The following is a 19826-nucleotide window of genomic DNA, read 5'->3' as shown; positions in this document are numbered from 1 at the left end:
CTCTTCCCCCATCTCTCCTTCTCTCCCTTGCATGTTTAATCTACTTTATATTTCCAAAGAGATTGACTGAAGACACGCCCTACACTAATCCTACCTCATTAGCATAACAAAGACAACCCATTCTCAAATGGCATTATAATCACAGGCATAAAACCCAGAAACCAAACCTGCTGCCTTGGAGTGGATTCCAACCCATAGCAAATCACAGGTATACCCAAAAAACCCAGTGCCGTCGAGTCGATAGAGGTTAGGAATTACAACACATATTCTTGAGGGGCCTAATGCATTCCACACAAATTGTAATATTAAAGACACAAAGTAAATGTGAAATACAGCCTTCTCTATGCTACCAGTGTGAAAAAACCTCCCTCCTCTTTGTAAACAGATTTAATGATTATGACGTAATTTACAATTAACTATTTTAATTAATCCTCCAGTGTTTATCACAAAATAAGAGAACAAAACAAGGATCCTTAATCCAGAAATAATCTGGTCTACACAGCTTTTAATTAAATATAAATATTTATATTATTGATAAATTTTAACAGATGATGGCATATCCATTACAATCAGTAATATCTGTTATGCTCTAAGATTCATAAAACCACTTATGATAATACATATATGAAAATTACATTATCGATTTCAAATTCACCATGTTTTTCAATATATTCAATATAAAAAATAATCAACAAATAAATTCACAAAGCTTTTATTATAAACCTGAAATAAAACTATAAAAATTATTTATGCTACAAACCCCTCTAAAAAAATAATTTCAAGTCATTTTGTTTAGCACTACCATCTGTTGAGCAGTTTTTCACATTTTTTTTTTTTGCGCTTTTTTATTGTACTTTAGATGAAGGTTTACAGAACAAACTAGCATGTCATTAAACAATCAGTACACATATTGTTTTGTCATTTTGGTTGCCAACCCCACAATATGTCTACACTCCCCTTCTCGACCTTGGGTTCCCCATTACCAGCTTTCCTGTCCCCTCCGGCCTTCTCATCCTTGCCCCTGGGCTGGTGTGCCCACTTAGTTTCGTTTTGTTTTATGGGCCTGTCTAGTCTTTGGCTGAAGGGTGAACCTCAGGAGGTTATGCAGGGGCCATACTCTCGGGGTTTCTCCAGTCTCAAGACAGCACATTTTTGAAGGAAACTCCCTTAGGGCCTCCCCTGTGGTAACATACCATCGTGGAAGGAACCAGAGACGATGTGAACCATTTAAAGAACTTCTCAACTTTTAAGTTAGACATAGATGCAGTGACCTCACTCAAATAAAGGCCCAGTTCCACCAAATTCTGACCTCTGTTGCATTAGCAAAGGAACGAATTACAGTACTCTCCCAAAATGATGCCTGTGACCCAGCCCTTAAATTGCAGGTCACTTGACCAAAGGCAGGTCCTCAATGACAGATCCTGTTGACTGCGAGACTCCAAAATGGTACCCAGAGCCTGGGCCTACCTGTTGAGTGGGAGAAGGGAGAACAGGAGCCTGTCCAACCAAGTAGGCCACACCACAATGTCACAATACCCTAAGTATTTCAGATGGTAAAATCTTTTTTTCTTTTTTAATCTACAGATTTTGTCTTTATTATGTGTCAATATTATCTTGTCTAACCTTTATTGCTTTTTTTTTAATTGTGCTTTAAGTGAAAGTTTATAATTCAAGTCAGTTTCTCATACAAAAACATACAATCATTGCTATGTGACCCTAGTTGCTCTCCCTCCCTGTAACGTGACAGCACATCCTGACTTTCCATGTCCGTTCAACGGGCTCCTGTCCACTTTGCCTTCTCATCCCACCTCCAGGCAGGAGCTGCCCGTTTAGTCTCACGTTATCTACCTGAGCCAAGAAGCACACTCTTCACCCGTATCATTTTATGTCTTATAGTTCAGTCTAATCTTTGTCTGAAGAGCTGGCTTCAGGATAGTTTTAGTTCTGGGCTAACAGAGAGTCTGGGAGCCACGTCTTCTGGGGTCCCCCTCTAGTCTCAGTCAGACCATTAAGTCTGGGCTTTTTATTAGAATTTGAGTCCACCAGGGACTCTCTGTTGTGTTTCCTATCAGGGCAGTCATTGGTGGTAGCTGGGCACCATCTAGTTCTTCCAGTCTCAGGCTGATGGAGTCTGTGGTTTATGTGACCCCTTTTGTCTCTTGGGCTAACATTTTCCTTGTGTCTCTGGTGTTTCTCATTCTCCTTTGCTCCAGGTAGGTTGGGACCAATTGATGCATCTTAGATGGCCACTTGCTAGCTTTTAAGACCCCAGACACCACTCATCAAAGTGGGATGCAAAACATTTTCTTAATAAACTTTGTGATGCCTACTGACCTAGATGTCCCCTGAAACCATGGTCCCCAGACCCTGCCCCTGCTACTCTGTCCCTTGAAGTGTCTGGTTGTGTTCAGGAAACTTAGCTTTTGGTTTAGTTCAGTTGTGCTGAATTCCCCTGTATTGAGTGTCGTCCTTCCCTTCACCTAAAATAATTCTTGGCTGGTATCTAGTTAGTGAATACACCCTCCTTCCCTCCCCACCCTCATAACCATCAAAGAATGTTTTCTTCTGTGTTAAAGCCTTGAGTTCTTATAATAGCAGTCTCATATAATACTTGTCCTTTGGCAACTGACTAATTTCACTCAGCTTAATGCATTCCAGATTCATCCAAGTTATGAGATGTTTCTCGGATTGATCATTGTTTATCATTATGTGGTATTCCATTGTGTGAATCTAACAATTTGTTTATCCATTCATCTGTTGATAGGCACCTAGATTGTTTCCATCTTTTTGCTATTGTGAAGAATGCTGCAATGAACATGGGTATGAATATATCTATTTATGTGACAGCTCTTATTTCTCTAGGATACATTCCAAGGGAGTGGGACTGCTAGGTCATACAGGAGTTCTATTTCTAGCTTTTTAAGGAAGTGTCAAATCGATTTCCAAAGTGGTTATACTATTTTACATTCCCACCAGCAGTGTATAAGTGTTCCAGTCTCTCCACAACATCACCAACATTTATTATTTTGTGTTTTTTGTATTAATGGCTAGCCTTGTTGGGGTGAGATGCAATCTCATTGTAGTTTTGATTTGCATTTCTCTAATAGCGAATGATTGTGAGCACTTCCTCACGTATTTGTTTGCCGCCTGAGTTTTTCACATTTTTACAACATATAGACTAATGAGTTTTGACTTTCTCCCCTTAGTATAAATTCTACGCTGCCTATTTCATTATACATTTGTGATTAAATATGAAAGTGCTATACTATAATCACATGATCAGATGTTCAAATTAACATATTTCAATAATCAGTCTAAATTTACTTACAGTTTAATCTGTTCCTTAGTGGTTCTACATGAACAAGATACACAGCTTCATTTTCTCCTCATTATTTTAATGTATAAATGAGTACTATTTTAATGGTCTCATATGTGTACCCTGCTATAAAAACTAGCATGTGTATAAGTAAATGGTGGAAACCCTGGTGGCGTAGTGATTAAGTGCTACGGCTGCTAACCAAAGGGTTGGCAGTTCAAATCCACCAGGCACTCCTTGGAAACTCTATGGGGCAGTTCTACTTTGTCCTACAGGGTCGCTATGAGTCAGAATGGACTCGAAGGTACTGGGTTTTTTTATAAGTAAATGGTGTATAAATGCATACTCAAACAATAAGACATACTCTAACAATAATTAGTTCAAAAAGAGGAAAGATTACTATTAAAAATGGATTCAGCAAACTGAACTACTTTCTTTCAAAACAGGCACACGAGTACTATTTTACACCCTACCCAATTAGTGCTGAGTGCTAATCTGTTTGGATTCCTGGAAACCCCACTTCTTTGTTAAACCATGGAAAAATAAGACTCTTCTTGGGCCACATTTCCAAGCATTCCTCAGGATTATCGCTGCAATGTTTCTGTTCTATAAACAGGCTTTAATTTAGTTTTGTACGAAATTTCCAAAGGAGCTTTCTTTAACTAAATAACAAATGTGCCACCTGAAAGACATCTTTCATCAACCTTCTTTGTGGGTACTGTTATCATGAAACTAAAAACAGTCCTCCTTTCTTGAATGTTTCTGGATTTTAATTATCAAATTTGAATGTCACCAGATATTTACTGAAAGGAAAACAACTTTAATAAGCTGCCTTAAGACAGAAAAACATAATGAGTATTTAGCCATAAAGTCAAGTTCACTTCAGTCTTGTGAGTTTTCTTACTCTCTTGTAACCCAATAGTTATCATCCTCAGGAACTTATAAATATTTAATAAACTCTAATCTGCAGGAAAAAAAAATTCCCCTTTTAAAAATCAGAATACCCTGTGTGCATAATATATAATCTGACTTGGAAGAAGTTAAAGTAAGTCACAATAAAAATTTAATAACTAAGAAACCATGAGTCAGGGGCTGAACAGTATTAACATGGGGCTGAAAATAAGTAAATAAGAAATAGATCAGATGTAAACTTTATTTAAAATATCAAAAATGATCAAATTAATTTTAAATTATATCTGGATAATTTTGTTTTGTTTATTTTGAAAAACGTACTCCATAGAAGAAATTGCTGGAAAAACCCTTTTCACTTAAAACTCAAAGAGAAATTCCTTCACATCTAGTTAGCAGAACAGTAGGGACGGACTTAGCCCAAGGCACAGGGCCACGAAGTCCTTCACAGGCAAAGCCGCTGCAAGCTCTCACCTGCCCACTCCAACAGACTCCCTTTGTTTAACTTTAAAAACATTTGTCTACAGAACTTTCTTGTGGCCTCCACTTACATGGTGCATTAAAGAAATAAGCCCTTCATTTCCAAACTCAAGGCCTTCAGATGCCTGAAATATGAATGAAAGCATTCTCAAGACTAAATAAACTCTTTATTCATTAATGATAAATCAACTTCAGGAAAATATTCAGTTTTCTAAAGGAAATTCTATTTCCTACCTCGTAGACACACTTCTACATTAAAGGATTGACTACTATTTGTCCTCTGAATCCAAGTTATGTATTAATTATTACATTAAAATCTCAAAAATGAATCTTCTAATTCCTTTAGTCTTCCACTAAAAAGGGAAAAAAAAAAAGAATGCAGACAAATATAGGAGAAAAAAAAGCAATGGGATAAGTTTATATTAAAATATTTGTATAAATACATAAATACTTGTATTTAAAGTATATCAGTAACCTATGTAATTTAGCATTCATTCTCCTTGCAACTTATTCCTTGTCCTCATGAAGTACAAAATAACTGCAGTTATCACAATTAGTAAACAAACAAATAAAAACAAATGAAAAGGCTAGTTTTTTAAATGTAACATTATTTGTAAGAAAATAAATAAATCATTATCTCCCATATAACATCAAACAATAGGTTTTTCATGAACTAAATGTAAGACATTCAATACAGTACAAATTAAAATGAGACAGATGCAGCAACAATAACATTTAGTCTGAAAGAAACACCCACAACTTGTTTTATGAGGCAAAATGCTGTAAATATCCAGAAAACAATTTAAAGTCAGAAGAACATGGATTGGAGTCAGGAAACCAACCAAGGTTACAATGAACACCTGGAGCAGATATGGCATGAGACCATGAACTTTCTGGGCTCCGCATTCCTGTTCTCAAACTGCACTCTTTGCTCATTTTCTTCACACAACATACAGAGTTTCTCATGAGAAAATGTAGTACTCAGTGTGGCACTATAAACAAAGTCATAAATCTGTGATGTCCAGGAGTAATTAAAACTATTAAAGAAAGCCCCAGATGTACATACAGCTAATCACTTTAAATAGTGCACTGAAAACCCATGAGGAATTTCAATACTACTTTGATGATCATATATGTATATTTAATCAGCATGTATTTCTGCTTATACAAATTTAAGCATTTAAATCAATATCACATTATTCTTTTCCCAGTGCAATGATGTCACACAGCAGTAAGAGGAAAGCGAGCAGGTTTGTTTGTAGCTTTGTGTTTCGCTGTTGTTAGTGATGGTGGTGCTATTACTGTAGGTACTGTTGTATGTAATTCAACTTTTAACTTAACAAAGTATCTTTCCTCAGTTCCAAACTGCTCTTCCTACACTATCTCATAAATTACAACACAGGCATACAGAGTAGTGATGTCTGATACTATACAGAGAAACACACTATTAATACAGCAGATTTTCTCTGTTTGGCCAAATGGTCAAAGACTTTTGCCTGATGCTCCTGAAGAATTTTAAATAAAAGTGAGCATCTTCTAGGACTAATTTTGCTACATTGACATACTTTATATTTCAATCAGTATGAATATTATTGTACAAACCATGCAAAAATGTTCACCCACCCCCTGTAGCCATTCTGTCCACAGAAGCTGATTTGCTTTCTCCAGCACTGGGGCATGAAGAACAGCTCAGGGGCTCTGAGGATGATATTAATAACAGGACAGCATCTTTGTGTTACTGTCTGGCATAAATTTCTTAAAAGCCTTTATTTTCTTCACAGGTAGTTTACCCAACACAGAGTTATTCCTTCTACCTGAGGTGACTTTGGCTTTGTTTCAGTTGTTGTAAACCAGAATACAGGAGGGAGAAATGGGCTCGAGCACTCCGGTTCACTGAAGCAGTTCTAAACAGGAAAACCTGATAAGCCATTATCTCTGGTGGTTCTCCAAAATACAGTGTCCAATGCCAGGCCTTGCACAGCAGACGATTAATACATACTTTTTACATGGAAGAGTAAATTTTACTATTAAAATGGACAACTGATGAGGTTGCCAGTCAAATCACAAAAGAAATGAGCCTTCTGTCAATTTTTCATTTGTCAGCTGTAACGACCCTCACACTCATTTTGACCTTTACCGCTAAAACATTAAGCAGTATGATACGGTTTCTTTGTGCTTGAAAATATAGATAAAATCCCCCTTCTGTACACAATACTCACTTTCACCCCCCTCCCAACACACACACAAGCAAACTTTATGTGTGCCAGAATTCAATGGATTACTCTTCCCGGAAATCCCAGTTCAATGGTTTAGACACCCAGCTAGAGAAGCAACAACTCAGCGTGAGTTAGAACTGCTTGTGGAAAAAAACTAGGGAAAGCTGATGCAAGAGAAGGAGTCGACAATAAAAGTCCTGTGTGACATGCAGCCTGCTCCTGTCTGTCTTCTATTGGAAATCATTACATTGTCCATTCTGAAAATCCCACTGTTGAGCAAGAGGCTTCCACTGTATCTTAATATCTATTCAATAGTAAATACGTTTACCTAATTATAATTTCAATTCAACTTTTACAAAGGATTTGAGTAGCTAGCATACATACTGAGTGCCATCTATTATGCTCCTCTACGTGAAACTGCTTTAAAGACTCAGACCACTCATTCTTCAGGCATCAATTAAAACAAGTACTTAAAATTGCCATGATTTTTTTTTCCATTTACCCATATGTTTAAAGCAGAACCATTTATTCTTTAAATGCACTTCTTCAGAAAATTTTATTATTCTGTTTAGTTTTGACAAAACATAGATGTAAGGACATTAACATTTTAATTCATGTACTCATCCGGCAGAATTTTCTTCACTGAATGTGGAATAGCTTGTTGCAATGCAAGTCTAGTCAATGAACAACAAATCACCATTTTTACTATTACTAACCTCTGTTTTTGTCTCAATGATACTAATGTCCCCAGTAAGCTCTTTACAGAATCAAAGAGAGAGAGTTCAGAGGACTTATAATATTCTCCGAAATCAGAATGTCATATATGTTAGATAAGATCATTCTACTAAACAGAATATTCTGTTGTCTAACCCACATGAGAATATTATAAAAAGCTTCCTTTATGCTCTATACAACAAAATGTCCCGAGCTGCACGTGCAATGGCTCACCGCAGTCTCAGTTTGCAAATGGGGTCCTAAGATAACCTCGCAGTAACTGTGCACAAATCAATTCTATCAGAAGAAACACAAATCAACAGTCTATCTTCACTCAACACACTTTCATGATAAAAACACCCAACAGGCTGGGAACAGAAGGGAAAATCCTCAGTATGATAAAGGGGATATATAAAAAACTGACAACTTGACACCATACTCAATGGAGAAAGGCTGAGGAAGAATACAAGGATGTCTGTTCTCACCACAGCTATTCAATATTGTACTGGAAATTCTAGTCAGAACAACTCGGCAAGAAGAAGATAGAAAAGGTAACCAGAGGAAAAAATTTCATTTATAATCATATCTAAAAAGAATAAAATATCTAGAAGTAAATTTATCCAGAAAGGTGAAAGACTTGTACACTGAAAACTGTAAACGATTACTGAAAGAAATTAAAGAAGACCTAAATAAATAGAAGAATATTCCATGCCATGTACTGGAAGAACTAATATTGTTAAGAGGTCAACGCTACCCAAAACAATATACGGATTCAACACAATCCTCATCTAAATTCCAACAGCCGTCTTCGTAGATAGAGAAAGGCAAATCCTCAAATTTACATGGAACTACAAGGGGCTTGATTAGCCAAGATAATCATGAAAAAGAAGAATAAAGTGGGAAAGCTCACACTTCCCAATTCCAAAATATATTATAAAGCTACAGTAATCAAAACTGTCTGTTACTGGTATAATGACAGATACACACACCAATGAAACAGAACTGACAGTCCAGAAATAAACTCATATAACTATGGTTGATCAGATTTTCCAAAGGGTGCTAAGTCCATTCACTGCGGCAAAGAACAGTGTCTTTAATAAATGATGTTGGGACAACTGAATTTCTATACACAAAGGAATAAAACTGGACCCACACCTTACATCATATATGAAAATTAAGTCAAAATGGATCAAGGACCTAAATGTAAGAACTAAAACCATAAAGCTCTCAGAAGAAAACATAGGGGTCATGGTTCAGGATTTAGTTTTTGACAATGTTTTCTTAGACATGGGGCAGTTCTACTCTGTCCTACACGGTTGTCACTACGAGTCAGAATCGACTCAACAGCAACAAGGTGTTTTTTTCTTAGACATACACCAAAAGCAAAAGTAACATAGGACAAAATAGATATATCAGATTTCATCAAAACTAAAAACTATTGTGCATCAACAAACTACAGAGTAGGAGAAAATCTGGGGGAACCACACACTGAGCAAGTGTTTAATACCCAAACTACATAAAGAACTCCTACAACATAACAACGAAAAGACAAACAACCCAGTTAAACAACTGGCAAAGAACCTGAATAGACATTTCACCTAAGAAAATATACAAATGAAATAAGCACGTGAAAAAATGCTCGTCATTGGTCATTAGGGAAATGCAAACCAAAACCACAATGAAGCACCACCTCACCCCCACTAGGATGGCTACAATCAGAGAAAATGGACAACAACAAACACTGGTGATGCGGAAACAGGGAACCGCTCCTCCACTGCGGGTGGGCTGTAAGATGGACAACAACAAACACTGGTGATGTGGAAACAGGGAACCGCTCCTCCACTGCGGGTGGGCTGTAAAATGGACAACAACAAACACTGCTGATGTGGAAACAGGGAACCGCTCCTCCACTGCGGGTGGGCTGTAAAACGGTGCAGCTCCTGCGCAAAACACTTCAGTAATCCTTCAAAATGTTAAACACAGAATTACCCTAAAAACATTACCGTCTGACCCGCCACTCCACTCACAGGCATACACCCAGAAGAGCTGAGAGCAGCAACACGAACATTTGTACACCGATACTCACTTCAGTACTATCCACAACCGCCAACATGTAAACCACCTGAATATCCAGAAAGCGAGGAATGTAACAAGCAAAATGTGGTACCTACACAAAATGTTGTTGTTGCTGCTGTTGTTGTTAGGTGCCATGGAGTTGGTTCCGACTCACAGCAATCCTATGGACAACAGAACAAAACACTGCCCAGTCCTACACCATCCTCACCAAAGTTACCATGTTTGAGCCCATTGTTGCAGCCACTGTGTCAATCCATCTCTTTGAAGGGCTTCCTCTTTTTTGCTGACCCTCTACTTTACCAAACATAATGTCCTTCTCCAGGGATTGGTCCCCCTGATAACATACCCAAGGTACGTGAGACAAAGCAGTGGCATCACTAGGAGGATGCGGGGGGTGTGCATCGCACCCCCTGACACTTTCAAGAGGGGGTAACACCAAAATGACCCCAGGGTCTGTGACAGCAGAAGGAGGGCCAGCAATGCCAGAGGAGGGATCGATAAGGCAGTGGTGTCACTAGACTTGGTATCATCTGCAACCCACTGCAGTAATCATCACACACCCTCCATCACCTGCAGTCACTGGGGTTGGTGTCACCCACTGCAGTAATCATCACACACCCTCCATCACCTGCAGTCACTAGGGTTGGTGTCACCCACTGCAGTAATCATCACACACCCTCCATCACCTGCAGTCACTAGGGTTGGTGTCACCCACTGCAGTAATCATCACACACCCTCCATCACCTGCAGTCACTAGGGTTGGTGTCACCCACTGCAGTAATCATCACACACCCTCCATCACCTGCAGTCACTGGGGTTGGTGTCACCCACTGCAGTAATCATCACACACCCTCCATCACCTGCAGTCACTGGGGTTGGTGTCACCCACTGCAGTAATCATCACACACCCTCCATCACCTGCAGTCACTGGGGTTGGTGTCACCCACTGCAGTAATCATCACACACCCTCCATCACCTGCAGTCACTGGGGTTGGTGTCACCCACTGCAGTAATCATCACACACCCTCCATCACCTGCAGTCACTGGGGTTGGTGTCACCCACTGCAGTAATCATCACACACCCTCCATCACCTGCAGTCACTGGGGTTGGTGTCACCCACTGCAGTAATCATCGCACACCCTCCATCACCTGCAGTCACTGGGGTTGGTGTCACCCACTGCAGTAATCATCACACACCCTCCATCACCTGCAGTCACTGGAGTTGGTGTCACCCACTGCAGTAATCATCACACACCCTCCATCACCTGTAGTCACTGGGGTTGGTGTCACCCACTGCAGTAATCATCACACACCCTCCATCACCTGCAGTCACTGGAGTTGGTGTCACCCACTGCAGTAATCATCACACACCCTCCATCACCTGCAGTCACTGGAGTTGGTGTCACCCACTGCAGTAATCATCACACACCCTCCATCACCTGCAGTCACTGGAGTTGGTGTCACCCACTGCAGTAATCATCACACACCCTCCATCACCTGCAGTCACTGGAGTTGGTGTCACCCACTGCAGTAATCATCACACACCCTCCATCACCTGCAGTCACTGGAGTTGGTGTCACCCACTGCAGTAATCATCACACACCCTCCATCACCTGCAGTCACTGGGGTTGGTGTCACCCACTGCAGTAACTCATCACCCCCACCCTGTCACCTGCCAGTCGGGGTGTGGCAGGGCCAGGACACCTGCCACTGGGCAGTACGTAGGGTCCCTGCCTTGGCCAACAGGCAAGGCAAGGAGCTGCAGGGAGCCATGGGGACATGGGGCCAGGAGCCGTGAGTCTGCACGAAGGTGGGGCAGGGCCAGGCTGCTCCACCAACCGGGGGTTTCACGGGTCAGCCTTGCCCACAGCAGGCGGGGGGGGATGACAGCAACGCTAGTGACACAGCTCAGATGAGTTCTCGCCATCCTCACGCTAAGGAGCATTCTGACTCCACGTCTTCCGGCAGTCCACGGGACATTCAATGTTCTTCACCAACACCGTAATTCAAACGCATCAGTTTACCATATACACATACAATGGAGTTCCAAGAAAAACCAAACCCATTGCCATAGTGGATTTCAAAGCACAGTGACCCCACAGGACAGAGAACTGCCTTATATGGTTTCCAAGGCTGTAATCTTTATAGAAAGACGGCCACATCTTTCTCCTGCTGAGTGTCTGGTGGATTCAAACCACCAACCGTTCAGTTAGTAGCTGAGCACTTAACCACCATGCCCCCAGGGCTCTTCACAATGGAATTACTCAGTCATAAAGGCAAATGAAGTTCTGATACATACAAAAACATGGATTAAACTTGACGACACTATGCTGACTGAAATAAACCAGTCACAAAAGGGTAAATACTATATTCTGCTTACCCAAACTATCTAGAATAGGCTAATGCACACAAACCACAGTTCATTAGTGATTCCAGGAGGAGAAGGAGTGAGCTCAGGTGGGCCAGATGGTTAAGCACTCGGCCGCTGACCCCAAGGTTGGCAGCTCAAACCCACCCAGTGGCTCAACAGGGAAAGACCTGGTGACCTGCTTCTGTAAAGACCACAGCCAAGAACACCTCACAGGGCAGCTGTACCGTCACACAGGGTCACTACGCGTCAAAACCGATTCAACAGCACCTAACAACAACAAGGGGTAAGAACACCTCACAGGGCAGCTGTACTGTCACACGGGGTCACTGCCAGTCAAAACTGATTCAACAGCACCTAACAACAACAAGGGGCAGGAGGCAAGAAGAAAGGGAGTGGCACTGTTTCGGTGGCACTGAATTTCTGTTAAAGGTTATAGAAAAATTTAGAAATGGAAAAGGAAGATGGCGACACAACATGATGAACAAAACATCACTGACCAAGAGGTAGTTGTTCAAACAGAACGAGGGGATAAGGTGTGGTTTAAAACCAAGAGAGGTGTGCATCAGGGTCCTATCCTTTAACCATACTTACTCACTCTGTGTGTTCAGCAAATAATCTGAGAAGCTGGACTTTAGGAAGAACAGGGCATCAGAACTGGAGGAAGACTTATGAACAACTTGCCATATGCAGACATAACAACCTTGCCTACTGAAAGTAAAGAGGACCTGAAGCACTTACTTATGAAGATCCAAGACTACAGCTTTCAATAAGGATTACGCCTTAACATAAAACAAAAATTCTCAAAACTGGACCAGTAAACATCATCATCATAAATGGAGGAAAGATTAAAGCTGTCAAGGATTTCATTTTATTTGAATCTACAATCAACACCCATGGAAGCAGCAGTCAAGAAATGAAACAACATATTGCATTGGGCAAATCTGCTGCAAAAGACCTCTTTAAACTGGTAAAAAGCAAAGATATCACACTGAGGACTAAGGTGTGCCTGGCCCAAACCATGGTGTTTTCAAACGCCTCATATGCATGCAAAAGCTGGACAATGAATGAAGAAGACTGAAGAAGAATCTATGCATTTGAACTATGGTGTTTGTGAAGATTATTTAATATACCATGGACTGCCATCTGAACAAACAAATCTGTCTTAGAAGAAGTACAGCCAGAAGACTCCTTAAAAGAGAGGATGGTGAGACTTTGTCTTACGTACATTAGACGTGTTATCAGGAGGCATCAGTCCCTGGAGAAAGACATCATGCTGAGTAAAGTGGAGGGTCTGTGAAAAAGAGGACCTTCGACGAGATGCACTGACACAGTGGCTGCAACAACGGGCACAAGCACAGCAACAATCGTGAGGACGGTGCAGGGCTGGGCGGTGTTTCATTCTGCTGTACACAGGGTCACTATGACTGGGAACTGACTCAGCAGCACGTAACAAACAACAACAACGTCACTGAGGTGCACAGGTAAACAAGGTTGAACTGACCAATGTTTTGTTATACATATTTTACCACCACAGCAACAAAAATCTATGTCTTTTACCCTGTTATGGAGTACTAAAAATGGTAAAGTACTATGAATTATGATTATCAAAAACCAAACTCACCACCGTCAATTCGATTCTGACTCACAGAGACCTTACAGAATACAGGAGGACTGACTCATGGGGTTCCCCAGGCCGTAAATCCTTACGGAAGCAGGCTGCCAGACTGCTGTCCCACAGAGTGGCTGAGGGGTTCAAACTGCCTGGTGGGCTTGAACTGCCGACCTTCCAGTTAGGGGCTGAGCGCTTTAACCACTGCGCCACCAGGGTTCTTCTGAATTATGATTAAACACTTATCAAGTGTAAATTTGGATAAACACAGCTGTCCTCAGAAACCTATCAGAAACTGGGACCTGGGGTAATGCCCAAGCAGGGCTGTGCTATATACCAGCACAGAAACAAAGACACTTTGTTTTGCATCTAGGAGAGTGACCATAATCTACCCGGACATGTAAAACGCAGAGATACACAGCATTTACACAGCTGCCTCACCTGACCGGTCTGCATTATCTGCTCTACCATCTTCTGTGGAAATCTATACATAACCAACAAAAATGTAAAGGATTTCACCCTGAAATGTTTCCATATAAAAAACCAAAAACAATATACAGATGCAACAGTAATTACAAAAATTCTACTGAGTTACAAAATGTCTCAAATTTCTAAGGAAGTTGTAAATGTAGGGTATACAGTTTACTACATCATGCATTTTTACAAATTCCTAGGCCTAGAAGTTACATAACTTCTTAGTGCCCTAACACCCTAATAAAGTAAAAATGAATAGAATAGTTTGCTGAAAAAAGAATTATTACAGGGCTGATATGAATTATAAAGATATTTGTAACTTTATTAGATCGGGGGTAGAGCTACAAGGTAAAAATATAATTTTTAATAAAACATCTTGTTTCCCTTAACCTTGTCCATTCTTGGAAAGCCTATACAAATAAAAAATTACTATACTATCTCTCTACCTTACATCTGGTACCTCTTGGCAATTCAAATTCCATTTGGTAGTACTGGAGAGAGTCTTAGAGCTTTGAAGCTAAAAGGCAAGTTTAAGATCTACCACCCTCAAGATTAGTAAACGGTGGTTCAAGAATACCAAATGATGTGCCCACGGGTACACACTTGGTTAGATTTCTGATTATGTTGAGTTCATCACTAATTTAGACATTAAATTATAAATCAGTAGACACGTATGGCATTTTACAACAGGCAGAGGGTTTTTCTATGTTTGGATTTGATGATTTTACTCACTCTGCATATTTGTTTGGCCAGTATTTACATACAACTTTTGAGTGGACATATCTCAATTACTTAACTTCTTATTATGTAGTCCTATGCTATACTAAACTAAATGAGGCTAGTTTTCAGACCTGAGAAAACTATTAGAGGGCTTTTAGAGTTTTCCTATATATAAGAAAACTAAAATCCACAGAAAACATTGGCGGTTCAGTGGTAGAATTTTCTCCTTCCACGCAGGAGACACCACTCTGTGAGTGGGGTTTTGCATGTTTTTATGATGCTGAACAGGTTTCAGTGGCACTTCCAGATTAAGATGGACCAGGACAAAAGGCCTGGTGATCTACTTCCAACCGCCAGCCAGTGAAAATCCTATGGGTCACAAGAGTCTGGTCAACAGCTCATCACACGGATGGTGCAGGGCCAGGCGGGGTTTTTTTTCCCACTGTGCATGGGTCACCGTTGAGTCAGGGGCTGGCTCAACAACAACTAATGACAACAAGATGCAGAGAAGATAAGTGTCTCACACTAAAATTCAACTTAACTAATGATGGTAAGACTTTATATGTTTTAATTATTGTATCTTTTTCCAATTTGTAAACCTAAATGGGCTATCACTATCAACAACTATTCCAGATATACTTAAAATTTTCCAGAAATGAGAAACTCTGTTACTTACTATATTTGGGTTAAGACAGATCAAGACTTTTCACATTAAAATAGCCAAACAACAGACTTTAACAAGTGGTCCCTAAGTCAAGTATCCTGGCTATACAACGCAGATTAAACTGACGCTACTTCCGTCTCCACTACTGCGGTCCACGTGTCCTCATTTGACAGGAAAGCTTAGAGGCTGAAGCTAAGTCTTCCACCACACATCTCCTGTGTGTGCACATCCCATCAAGGCTGTGGCTTAAGAACACCATCTCATGTGCTAGCTGTTATCATAGATAAATCTATGTAAACGTGCACAGTCTAAAGAATGCGAAAAGCAAATACACAAACTGAATGACATTTCCTCCAAAGCACATACACAATGACATTTGTTAACTATGATGCAAAAAGCAGCAACATGAATGACCTTAACAATAAGAAAACAAATTAAGTATTCTTACCTGTCCTGCGACTGTTCTTCATACATCCTCTCCTTGCCTTCTTTAAAGAGTCTTATTGCCCGTTTTGACTTTTTCATTAGACTATCGATGTAGATTTTAAAATATTCATTCTCACTGAGTTGGGCAAGTTTCTGGTTGTCATCATATTTGCTTAATATAAGCCGCAAATGCTGATATGTATCAGGTAAAATATCAAGTATATAGGGTGGGCTATTTTTCAACTGAAGTTTGGGATTCTGACATAGTCTTACCTAAAAACAAAGACAGAAATAAAACATTTTCATATAAACCACAATACATTATTTCATAGAAAAATTATAAATTTATAGAACTAAGTACTGCTTATTCATTTTCCATAGTAAAAATTACTGTCTTAAATTAATCACTACTATATACATAGAGAACTGGTAAATATTCACATCTGTCCTAATGCAATTAAATCCTATTTTCTTCTCCCATTCGGTCTTTTCGATATCACTCTTACTTTCAAGCCCTAATGCTCTTGTTCTCTCTTCTGTAACATCAGATTGTTCATAGCTTAAGAGAACACCTGTGTGCTAATCACTGGATACCACTAATAGTCTTATTTTAAATAAAAATGAGGAAATGGGCCTCTTTTGCCGGCAACCAACGACTCACATTTAAACATTGTTTTACTATGTTGAACGCCCAGCTAAAGCTCTTTCATAGATTTTAATTAATGTTTTGGCATATTGTTCCTGAACCCTTAGGAGAATAAAACAAAGAGGCACAACTGTAATAAATGAGTCATTAAGCAGTAAATGGGTCAGGCCAGAGCTAGTCTTTTCTACCTCCCCATACTTTCTACCACACCCATCAACGTATTATGTAACGGTTCAGTCATCCATCAGGTGGCACTTAACCACTGGGGCATTCAGGACTCCCTGCAGAACTGAAGATACCCTCTGCCAGCAAGAAAAAGTAATTGTTCTACTATATTCACTTATAGGTATTCATGTGCTTTATCCCAGAGTAAGTCCAGTTCATTCTTACTCCTCTAATTAGGACAAAAAGAATCCTGAAATTTGGAAGAGAAAAAAAAAATTAAGTCACTGAGAATTGCACAAGAAAAAAAACAAAACAAAAAAAAAAAAAAAATTTTTTTTTGTTTTTTTTTTAACTGCACAGCACTTTTACAAAAAGTAAAATATACTCACAAAGGGGGTTTACAGCAAGCCCCAGTGGTGCAGTGGTTAAGTGCTCACCTGCTAACCAAAGAGTCAGCAGTTCGAACCCACCAGCTGCCCCGCAGAAGAAAGATGTGGCAGTCAGCTTCTGTAAAGATTTACAGTCTTGGAAACCCTATGGGGCAGTTCTACTCCATCCTATGGGTCACTATGAGTCAGAACTGACTTGAGAGCAAGGAGTAGGTACAGAGAAGCTAATGAAGCTTCTTAAGCTTTGGGGTCCCTCACACACTTGGCCCTCCTAATTTAGGCCTGAATAATTTTTTTTTTTTAATAAAATTGTCAAGAACAAGTTATTATAAACACAATTGGTTAAGATTACTGTCTTTTTCCATTATAACTTCTCTTTCACTATACTTAGCCTCCTACTGGGTGGCACTGGAGTGGCCGCAGGCATTTGTGGGATCTGGCTAACGTGAATGTGAACTGGTGCAATGTTTAGTTAGGGTTTAGTAGAAGGCACATGTGAGGCACATGGTCACTTCTGTAAATACCTTAATTATTGTCAGCAGTCCTGCTAAAATAATGTCTTCAGGACTACTTCAAACACCCACAGTACCGATTAGTCTAGCAGGGAGACCGGACGGTCCGTTTCTGATTTGACAACTGACCATGTCCTACGGCACCCAGCACTGGAAGCACACGCACAGTGGAAGCAAATCAGTCTGCCTTATTTCTCTGGATTTTCTATATTTGTGGATATACCAGCTTCTAAAAATGTATAATTTGTTGTGACTGTTTTCTCATTCTAAACAAAACTGATTTTCATAATCAATTTTGTATTTGTACATTGCATTTGTATTTTTTTTCTTTAAAAGGATCTTGCCAAATTGTATGTTTCAGATTCCACAGAACATGGATTTGCCCTTGGATATTTATAAAAGTACCTGGGCCAAAAACAAAACAGTTGAATGGTAATAATTTCAAAATTACAAACAGAATAAATCAAGGAAACAACAAAATGAAAAGAGTACCCTTATACTCAATACCTTACTTCCTTTAAGAAATTACCAAATGTTTTTTTTGTGTGGTGAGAAGAATCTGAATCAAATCAAACAAACCCATCAGCTCCTAGTCCCTAATTTAAGGCAACTATTTCTCACGTTAATCTAGGGCATCATCATATCTTCCTTTGTATAAAAACCAAAACCAAACCCAGTGCTGTCGCGTCACTTCTGACTCATAGCACCCCTATAGGACACAGCACAACCGCCCCACAGAGTTTCCAAGGAGCGCCTGGCAGATTCAAACTGCCGACCCTTTGGTTAACAGCCGTAGCACTTAACCACTACGCCACCAGGGTTTCCCTCCCTTTGTATACACTGCCTAAAACAGAACTGTCTAGCACATTGCACATAACTAATACATGAATGAATGGATAGATGGATGAGCTGATTAATAGATTCTGCAATACTTGATGTGTATACCGTATGCAAATATTTTGATTGTATTGTCTTTATTTTCAGGAATAAACTCTGATGGTATTTCAATTAATAACCCAACATGATTTCCTAAAGAAATTCTTAGAAAGGGAGAATAATATCTCATTTATTAAATAATACTAAATTTTCACTAAAATATAATTAAATGAGCTGATAATGTTCTTCCCCCCCCCCCTTTTTTTTTTTTTGATACTTTTCTACAGCTAGAGGAGCTCATTTTGGCCTAAAGACTGATTAAGTCCAAATATGGCAATGATATAACAAACGCTGGTTGAAATAGGATACAGTTTTTCAATTCTTTGGATTAAAGGATACTATCTGGGGTTTTTATCAAGAGTATATATAAATTTCACAAATCCAGCCACCAACATCCTACAGCAAAAACCCCAAACCCACTGCCATTGAGTCGATTCCGACTCACAGGGACCCTATAGGACAGAGTAGAACTGCCCCATAGCGTTTCCAAGGAGCGCCTAGTAGATTCGAAACGCCAACCTTTTGGTTAGCAGCCGTAGCACTTAACCACTACGCCACCAGGGTATATATAAAATTTCGCAAATCCAGCCACCAACATCCTACAGCAGGCACAGCTTCATCTTAGCAACAGTAATCTTGGTAAAAAATGTTACAGACTGATAAATTAACTTTTAGTTAGAGACCAGGTAGCTTCAAATTGGTTTCCTCCACTGGTGAATTTTTTAACTAATACAAAGGAAAAAAAAAAAGTCTCTGGGTATTTCTTTCAGATATTGCAAATAAATTTTCTTTAATAGTAACTTTTAAGTTTTACAGACTTTTAATTCACTATTCTGACTTTTTTTGCATTTGCTTTATTTAAAATTGTTGCTCTACCTGGGAATTTAATGCTTTATTCAGTAAAATTGTTTGAATAACTACTATATAGCCGGTACAGACCTTAGTGCCAAGCAATTACAGATGATTAGGACATGCATCCCGCCTCAAGGAGTCTGGCAGAAGAGACCTAACTCTGCACAATTAACTTAGGAGCTATGTAATTCCTGCTGTAAGGGATCTGAATCAAGGCCCTGTCCAATCCATTCATTTCCAGGTAAGCAAACGAACGACTACAAAGATTAAAGGACTATTATAAGATCATTAATCCAACACAAGAGCCTGTATCTTCTGAATCTTTGGCTGATCTTCTTTCTAAATACATC

The 19826-nt window shown here is 39.6% G+C and overlaps 1 protein-coding gene across 5 annotated transcripts in view; it reads right to left on the bottom strand.

The window, feature by feature from the left end:
* The window catches only part of CBLB (Cbl proto-oncogene B), a 246310-nt gene that overhangs the window by 213053 nt on the left and 13431 nt on the right, over window positions 1–19826 (bottom strand). For all 5 annotated transcript variants that reach the window (XM_064273028.1, XM_064273029.1, XM_064273030.1 and 2 more), the window contains one exon: window positions 15999–16249. In XM_064273028.1, the coding sequence (XP_064129098.1) occupies window positions 15999–16249 (251 nt within the window). The remainder of the gene's footprint in view (window positions 1–15998; window positions 16250–19826) is intronic.

The sequence above is a fragment of the Loxodonta africana genome, chromosome 20 (genome assembly GCF_030014295.1).
Source record: "Loxodonta africana isolate mLoxAfr1 chromosome 20, mLoxAfr1.hap2, whole genome shotgun sequence".
Classification (NCBI taxonomy): domain Eukaryota; kingdom Metazoa; phylum Chordata; class Mammalia; order Proboscidea; family Elephantidae; genus Loxodonta; species Loxodonta africana.
The sequence above is the reverse complement of the archived record's forward strand: the minus strand, read 5'-3'. Positions and strand labels throughout refer to the sequence as shown.